Source organism: Meriones unguiculatus, chromosome 19 (assembly GCF_030254825.1).
Source record: "Meriones unguiculatus strain TT.TT164.6M chromosome 19, Bangor_MerUng_6.1, whole genome shotgun sequence".
NCBI classification, from domain to species: Eukaryota; Metazoa; Chordata; class Mammalia; order Rodentia; family Muridae; genus Meriones; species Meriones unguiculatus.
The window spans coordinates 68025303-68034662 of NC_083366.1; the positions used below are offsets into that span (position 1 = coordinate 68025303).

The 9360-nt window shown below is 47.5% G+C and overlaps 1 protein-coding gene across 9 annotated transcripts in view; it reads left to right on the forward strand.

Annotated features, from left to right (window-relative positions):
* Hrh2 (histamine receptor H2) overlaps positions 1-8884 on the forward strand; it is a 43130-nt gene extending 34246 nt beyond the window's left edge. For 2 of the 9 annotated variants that reach the window (XM_060373084.1, XM_021646438.2), the window contains exon 3: positions 5927-8884. In XM_060373084.1, the coding sequence (XP_060229067.1) occupies positions 5927-6119 (193 nt within the window). In that variant the 3' untranslated portion in view covers positions 6120-8884. The remainder of the gene's footprint in view (positions 1-5926) is intronic. The other 7 variants (XR_009587773.1, XR_009587774.1, XR_002476748.2 and 4 more) reach the window with 7 other exon arrangements.
* The last annotated feature ends 476 nt before the right edge of the window (positions 8885-9360 follow it).

Genomic DNA, 9360 nt, shown 5'->3' on the forward strand with positions numbered 1-9360 from the left:
GAGAAGATTTCTTTCAGACTTGTCCTAGAAACTAAGTTTCTAGAAGTTCCAGGTCAGAGGGAAGGGATGTTTTAGGCCTTTTGTTCTGCTTTCCTTGTCTTCAGGACAGGCTCTGTGGGCCTCCCAATTGCTAGGAAGGTATCACTTCCTCAAAGCCATATCAGCAGTAGGGTCCTCAAAGTGTCATGTGACCAGCTGACCAGAGCAGAGGATAAAGACCAAAGAGGAAGAAAGACCTCTGGCCTATAAAGTTGGCAGCAGGGACAGGGGAAGGAGGAAGAGTCTCTGAGGAAGCCATGTGGATGAAAACCCCTGGTCCTAACTTCAAGGCTGAAGCCACGGAGACACTGGTGAACAAATTAGGATCTCAAAACAAAGAGACTGGTATGGACATGCAGGAGATGAGCCCACGCACGCTCTTTGGTTGGTGTTTCAGTCTCTGTGGGCCCCCATGGCCCAGGTTAGTTTACTCTGTAAGCCTTCTCACGGTGACCCCTCAGACTCCCTCAGTCTTTCTGATGCTCTTCCATTGGAATACTCTTAGTTTAGTCTGGGTTACAGGGATGCACTCTAGCAGCCAGCTCAGGGAAAACAAGCCAAGAAACATTAAGGAGGCAGTGATTCTGAGAGAGCTCAGAGACAGACAGCCAAGGCGGTAATAACTGAGCAGCCTTGAAACCGTAGAAATTGTTATCAAGGGAAAACATGAAGGGCGGGAACATGCTCTGTGGTGGAGCTCTAACCTAGCATGTGTGGAGCCCTGGTTCCAGCCCCTAGACCACGAAGAAATGAAGGAGAAGGAATGAAGGGCTCTGTCGATTGTCTGGAACAACATATCCAGGGTTACAGACACAAAAAGAACAGCCATGGTTCTGTCTGGCCATCTGTCCTGCAGGCAGCAGGGAGCAATGGGAGAGGCCCCAGGTGTTCATGTCCTGGGATGTAATTACTATTATCACAGAGGAGAGCCTGAGGTCTGGAGAGGATATGAGGGAGGCATCTCATGAGGGAACATGAGATGTGCTAGGCACTGACCCCTGGTGGCTGAAAGTATCCTAACGCCTTCAGAGCAAAGGATTCAATTAGCACGCATTTGCGAATATTCCTCCTCTGGCCAGTGGCAGAAATACATCGAAGAAAGATGATGGTGGCAGTAACTGACTCACAGAGCTGTGAGGTCAAGGGTAGTTTGAGGGTGACTAGAACCAAGGCTGAAGGGCAGCAGGAATTAGCTCTGTCAGCTCTCAGCTTCTCGCTGCCAGCAGGCTTCATTCTCACCTTTCTCCCCACACGACCTGCAGTGGGCTGGAGCACCTGTCCTACTGTCTTTTCAGACCCAATAGAAAAGCCGCTCTGGCCCTACTGCTCCAGCAAAAAGCTTCGGGATTAAGATGCTTTGGCTGAGTTAGGTCTTGGTTCTACCTTGAAACCAATTGTCATGAACCCAGTGAGGAAGCCAGAGCAAAGTGCGGAAGGTTGGCTTCCCCTCTCCCACATGGGAAGGGTGAGATCTCAAAGAAAGGTTAAAGTGCTGTTTCTAGGAGGAAGGTGGCCATGGTGGGGCATCACAGGGTCACACATTCCTCCCTGTTACAGCCCAGTTAACATCCTTGTGCTCCAAGGGGCTCAAGGCAGAAATGGGTTACCAGGCTGTGAAAGGGGGTGAGGGATGTAAAGCCTTCTAGTGTCTACAGAGGACGGGGTCTGCACATTGTGGGAATCCCATCGCAGTTGGTAGGGATGATGGCGTAGGCCACCAGGCTTCTAACAGTTACCTATGCATGTCAAAATGCTTTGACTAGCCTCACTTATAATGGGAGGTAGAAATCCATTCGATTCAGGGGCTGGAGAAAAGGGCAGCTGAGAAGAAAGCAAGGAAATATGGGGGACACCTGGGGAGAACAAATGTGAAACATAAGGCAAGATGAAAGAAACAGATAAATATCAATACTCTGACTGGCCAATGGAATAAATGGACCAATTAGGCATGGCAACACACACCTAGAGTCCCAGCCTTGGGGACTTAAGACAGAGGAGCATGGGTTCAAAGCCCACCCGGGCTACAGGGTGAGACACGGTCTCAAAAGAAGTGCATGAGAGATGGCTTGACTGAGCTGTGCAATCCCCAGAAGCCATGCAAAGGTGGCAGGAGAGAACTGCCCGCACGAGGCTGTCCTCTGACCGCTCCCAGCATGTACCTGCACGAGGCTGTCCTCTGACCACTCCCAGCATGCCGTGGCATCTGCACACCCCACACATCAAGCACACAACCAGTAACACCAACAATAATAAGTAAGTTTTTAAATGGAGAAAAGAGAAGGAAGGAGGGAGGAAAGATGGTCAGATTTGAGTTTTTAAAACAAATCCTTTTATAATAAACAGATTTAATATATATGAAACAAACATATTAACAGTAAAGGAAGAACATATGTAATAGATACCATATACTAATACTGAGGAAAAGGAATCTAGCTGGCTCTAATATCATATAAAATAAACTCTGAGTGAATGGTCTTATTAAGGATAAATATGACCATTGTATTTTGATAGAGTTAATCTCTCAGAAAGATAATTTTAATGTATATGTGCTGAATGACCTAGCTTAAAAAAAACATGTAAAGTTGACAGAAATACAGATAACAACTCATTATAATATAAAATGTAGAATATATTACCAATATTTGAAAATCAGGTATAAGGGTAACACTTTCAATGGTTCAAAGTGCAATTAACTGATAAATGATTCTTCCCAAGAAAGGCAGGACACATTCCTCTCAAACCATGAGGAACTAAGAATTGACTAGAACTGTGTGTGGTTGCACATGCTTTTAGTCCCACAGGCAAAAGTAGGCAGATCTCTGTGAGTTCTAGGCCAGCCACGGCTACATAGCAAACTCCAGGCTAGCCAGGGCTACATATCAAGATTCTGTCTCAAACAAACAGAGTTGAGTTTGTACAAAAACTCTGCTCATAGGGTCCTCTAACTACAACAAAGTTAAACAACAAAAGAAACCTTCACAAACTTGCAAACACATTTTTTTTTTTCAATGCAGTTTATTCAGGAACATTGAACAATCCTCGGACCCCGGGGAAAGCCAGCCCACAGCTTAAATAGCCTCTGGGTAGCCAACCCAGGCATGCCACGGGGGCAATGCAGATAGGTCCACATACATGGAAGCAAGCCAGATCCTCGGCCTTAGCCAAATGTGGAGTTGTTCGTGACAGAGAGCACTCACCATCGGGAAGGTGGAAGGCGGAAACCAGCTCCATCTTTAAGGCATAGCATTCACATTTGTAGTAGATGGTGGGAGAAAAAAAAAATCTTTAAGCTGTTAGGAGATACATTTGAGAACATGACCACAAAACATACAATGTTCCTCAAAGGGAAATGCAGATGTAAGTGCTTAGAACATAAAAAAAAAAATTGATTTGAAATTTAAGAACTGAAAGTCCAATTTAGAAAGTTACAGAGACCAACACGCTGCACTCACGCACAGTAGAGAAAACAGCAGCAGAGTGGACATCAGCGGTGAAAAGGCAAAGGCCTGCACAAAAGAAGGGCAACAAACCCAAAGGTAGTTCTTTCGAAAATTCTGGCAGAATTTGTCAAAATGAGCAGGTAAATGACAGGAAGAAGGAGGATGTCTTCATAGATCTTGCTGAAAGAAAGAACGGTTATAACGTTTGGAGTCAAGTCCATGTCCACAGGAATCGAAGCGAGGGCCAAACCGGGGGAAGTCAGTCAGCACCACAGACAGGTAGGAAAATTGTTTGCAGGTTAAAAACGGGAAGCGGAGGGTTAAGGAAGGAAAATGGGGAAATAAGATTGGATGTCATGTGACACCCAAGAGCCAATTCCAATATCAAGGACAACATATAAACTTGTAGAAGAAAAAAAAAATGAGATACTTTGATGACTTGGCCTGTAAGAGGACTTCCATAAATGAGCCCAGAAGGGGAAAATAGATAAACTATTAAAATTAAAGAAACAGGGCTGAGGGGCTGGCTCAGTGGGTAAGAACGCTTGGTGCACAAGCATGAGGACCTGAGTTCAAATCCCCAGAGCCCACCTTGAAAAGCCAGGCATGGTCACATGTGCTTAGAACCCCAGCCTTGAGGGGTGGAGACAAGTGGAGCTCCAAAGCTTGCCAGCCAGAGAGGCTACCTAAAAGGCTCTACTTCAAGTTTTGTGAGAGACCTGTCTCAGGGAAATATGGCAAGAATAAAAAGTCAGCCTCTGAGAAGAACAGTCATAAAATGTTCATAAAAAAAATGTAGGCAGAAAAAAATAGAAACATTTGCTAAAGACCATCAGCTACTAGTGAAGTTCAATTTCCTAACTTAAATATTTCTTTAAATCATCTATACGTACTTTAAGAAAAATGTCTGGATGATTAACGTATTTCATTCAAAAATATCTAAAGACTGTGCACTGGGGAGACTGGTTGGAATAGGAGGGTTGTGTGAGTTGTTTGTGTCTTTTTGTTGTTTCTATGTTCTGACAGTTTACTATGAACACGTAATGTTTCCCAGGCTGTGTTACCTCAGGTGATGAAGTACTAGACTCTTAGAGGGAAAAGCTCCTTAGCCTCAGCTCGAAGTGGCTTCTCTGCAGCAGCTTCAGCAAGAGGTGCTTTGCCAGAACCAGGGGAACGTTCGCCCAAGGACAGACTCCTCCCTGCTAGCTTGGCCAAATATGCTCACGTGGGAGCAGGAGCCTCTAAGGAGCCACAGGCGTGACCTTGAAGTCCAGATGAAGGTCCACTGTGTTAGGAGAGAAGGCTGGGGGCACCTTGGAGTTCCCAGCAGTGGCACAGCCAGCGTGTGTGCCACGCACAGGGGGCTGGGAGTCAGCTGAGTCTTTGTTCAAAATCAGGCATCCACAGCCACGGCTGCTGTGTGACAGTCAGAAGTGTGCGGGGAAGTCCAGGGTTCTCCCCTCTCCCCGGCATGGAAGAAGGAGCAGTGAGCTTGGTTGCCCCACTGGATGGCGCAAAACTTTGGTGTCTACCTAAGCTTCCCCAGCTCATGTAAGACATGCATGAGGGCTCTGGGCTCCCTCTCCAGCACTTGTTATGCTTGTGTCATTTTTAAATTCTTGCAGTGCTGGATTTAAAAACGACACAAGCATAACACACTACCTGGAACCCCTGCTGTATGAGGCGTTCATTCAGGTGTATTTTACAACCCTGGGTTCTTACCAGAGTTGGAGTATATAGCTGTGAGATTCGAAGGACCCGAACTGACCACACCAACACAGCTTAAGCAGAACCAGAGCTGGGATCTGGAGGCAAGGCTCCTGGATGCTCCTCCTCGGAGCGTCCTTGCTCCTCCTCGCTGCTGCACTTTCACTGTTCTAGGCAGGGAGCGGGATCCCGCAGCTCATCTCGCAGCACCTCTTGGCAGTCTCGGCTTAGCGAAGCACAGCAGAAAGACTCATCCCTGGCCTCATGGACTTGACTCAGTGACCACCTGTTCCAGCCTGCCTTCTGTTGCTGTGAGAAAACAAACAAATAAACAAGCAACAGCAACAAAAACCTCCACAGCCAAAAGTGACTTGGGGAAAATAGGGTTCCTTTCAGCTTCTAGGTTACAGTCTCTCGTGGCAGAGAGCCAAAGCAGGAACTCAAGACAGAAGCCTGAGCAGAAACAGGACAGCTGCTTATTGGCTTGCTCCCTCTGGCTTGCTCCCTCTGGCTTGCTCAGGTAGCTTCCTCACAAAGCCCATGCCCTCCTGCCTAGGAATGGTAACACCCACAGTGGGTGTATCCTCTTACACCAATTAGCAAGAAAACTCCCCACAGAGAGCCCAATCTGACCGAGGCAATTTCCCAGCTGAGGGTCCCGCTTTCCATGTATGTCAAGTTGGCAACCAAGATTAGCCATGACACCACCCCAGCTCTGACCTGTGCTTGTGTCTCTACAGGAAAACAATGCTGCCCTGCACCACTTGCTCCAATAACCTCCTAAGCTGCTGCAAGAGTCTGTGGGGGCTTCGCTTCCTCAAGCAACACCTAGAAAGCCCCTCAGAGGAGCAATCAGGGGAGCCACTGTCTGAGGAGACAGAAAGGACATCATCACAAGAAGGAATGGGAGCGTTGCCCTGTGAGGCTGTCTAGATACTGCCCAGGATACCAAGATACTGGCCTTACCACTTGGATCTCCTTTCTGTAGACCAAGCCCTATGAACCACCGAGGACAAACTTCAGCCTAAGCCTGGGAGCTCACACAACACCCAGACAAGCTTCCCTATGAGCAGACTCCAGACAGGTGCTTAGGCTCACTTAGGCTGAATTCCTTGGGTTCAAAGCTGATGTTGGTGCTGGCCCTAGGAGTCATGAGCAAAGGCAGCAGGACAGAAATGGATACACAGGTGTGCATGTGTGTGCTTCTGTAGAAAACACGCACACCTGTCAAGCGGGGCAAGGGCAGTTACTATAAAGCACTGGCCTCGTTCCCTCGTGGGGCCTCAGGATGAGCAGAAAAGAAGAGAAGGGGATGGGGAAGAAGGAAGAGCAGAGCAATCGCCCTCCATGCACACCAAATGAGGTGCCAGGTACTTTGCCGACATGGGGTCATAATTTATACATGTATGCTTAGGATAGACATCACTATCCAGACTTTTCAGAGATGGAAACTGAGAGTCAGGGATGTGCCTCAGGCCACTCAGCTAGAAAACATGCCTGGGATAGAGGTACTGAGAAAGTACCTGGTGAATGGGTGGATGTGTGAGAAAATGGATGGATGGATGGATGGATGGATGGATGGATGGATGGGTTATAGATGGGTAGATGGATGGGTTATGAATGGGTAGATGGGTTATGGATGGGGGATGGATGGATGGATGGATGGATGGATGGATGGATGGATGGTGGGTTATGGGTGGGTCATGGATTGATGATGGATGGGTGAAAACCCAAGCTTATGTCCATGCTACAGTACACTGCCACTCAGAAGAGAAGTCAAGATATTTCCTCAACTCAGCTAACCCTCCTCTAGCGAGCCTTAGCCCTCCACACTGAGATTCAGCCACTGACGGTGCTTGCTATCAACAAGAAGAGGCGTGCAGTGGGCTTGTGGGGACAACGTGTGTTTATTGAGCCCCAGGCAAGGACAGGTGAATGTTGGGAAAATGCAAAGGTTGCAAATGTGTGGGTGGACCCAGTGATCCTCTCATCTGCTGACATGACCGGGGCACATTGCCTGGCCCCTCTGGGCAGCTCTTTACTCCTCTGTATACATGGGTAAGCTCCCTTTCTGCAGTTAGAGAACTGTGGAAGAAACTCAATGAGATGGAGTTAGTGACAGCTCCAGAGAGATGAGGGTGTCTACGCTTCTCTCCCCCAGGTCTTCTCAATGGTGTTGCCCTTCCTTAACTTCAACCCTCTCCTGCCCCCAACCATGCCTCGTTTTCGGCCCTCTTTGTGACTTGTCCTCCACACAGCCATTAGATGTGACCATTCCCTGGGGCTCAGTGCTGAGACTTCTCATTCTGGCTCTCCCTTTGGGACCTCATCTACATTCATGATCTTATTCACAAGACATAAGATTATTTACTGATTTACAGCTGTAGGCAAGGTATCAGGCCATGGTTCACCTCCACCTGGATGTTTTATCTTTAACATGGCCACAACTACACTCTCACCTGGTTCCCTAAAGACCCCCTTCTCAAGCAAAGGACACATTCTGGGCTTCAAAAGCCAAGGTCAGTCTCAACCCCTCCTTTTACCTTGATTTTTCATGGCAGAACGCTAGAGTCTTAGCCCCCAGGCATATCCACCGTCCAACTGGTAACCTTCACCTTTCCCTTTCAGCTGAACCTGTTGCTGTAGTCTCCATCAAGACACTGGAAGAACTACACAGATGGCTTTCCCGCACTACCCCGCCCCCGCCCCGCTCCACTTCCTCCAGTCAGCTCTCCACAGGACAGCCTTGGTGGGCTGTGGAAATGCATGCCCTACCATGTCACATACAGGACAGACCACTCTTCAGGCTGTCCTGCTGACTTGGCCTTGTCGGCTTCCATGTCCCCTCAGCTTCTCCCTATGCCCCAGCCTTCTCTCACTTCCGCCCCTGTTTGTCTTATTGTTTTTATTTAGATCTACTATTTCTAGCAACCAAGGCATTCAGAGTGTTCTTTCCATGACCTAAAATGCTCTTTTGTCTTCTGGACAAGTTGAGACCATGAGGTCTCAGCTGAAACACCATCTCCTTGAGAATTTCTTCCTTGTCTCTTCTAACTCATGCTACACCAGGCCCTTGCCACACATCATGGAACTTTCTGTAGAGGCCACTGGAGTGGTTGTAATGTAGCAGTTGGCTGTGGATTCTTGGACCGCATCTGCCTTCCCTACACATGAGTTCCTTCTGTTGACCTTTGCCTGTTTGACCCCTGGAAAAGTGTTTATACATAGTAGAAGCTTAGTGAAAAATTGTGAAGTGAATGTGCAAAGAATGGTCCACACACTAATATTTTAAGAGCTAGCCTGCCAGTAAACTTCAAGGCATCATTTGGTATGATGACCCCAAAGACAACCATTGGGTCTCTTTGTCAAATTCCCTCTGAAAGCCCGAGAAACCCATTTAGATGTCTTCTCAGGGGCCTATGGCAGGTGAGTCTCCTAAGTCACGGCCAACTAACTAATGGCACAAGATCTTTGGTGCAAATGGACCTGCCTGTTCAGAGAGGCAGCCAATCAGGGCTCAAGACCACAGTGCCCAGAGACAGCCTGATGCTTCAGAGGATTCCTGCAAATGTGACTTTCTGGAGCTTTTCATGGCAGCACAAACAGGAGTGTGTAAGGCCTGGGGGAGGAACAGCTGAGGTGGAGCTACAAATCCATGCTCTGTGTTACCACGTTCCAATAAAGCTATCAAAATGCTGCCTTTCTGTCTCTCTGTCTCTCTCTCTCTCATATGCACACACACACACACACACACACACAAAATGAGTAAAAACAAAACAAAAAAAATTAAGGAAGTTTTCGAGTAGCTATACTTTTTCTTAATATGAAAACCATAGAGGAGGAAATTACTTTAAGGTGACATGCTGAGATTCTGGGTAAAATGCCTGGAGAGCTGCCATCCAATCCACTCTATGATCTGACGTCTCCATTTGTTGCTGACTTGTGAAAGCACACCATTTCCTGCTTACCTGGTGCTTCAAGTGTGTAGCAGGTGCTTGGCAAGTATATTTGTGGTGGAGGTTTTCAAACTTGTTAAAGGCAGAGATTCAACACACTAGACGTCTTCAGGGTAGAAGTGTCCATCCATCGAGCAAGACCCACACTAAGTGGTTGAGGTGTAGGCAAGGGACCAGGACAAGAGAAATTCAGATCCCAGAGGAAGGCTGCAGAGAAG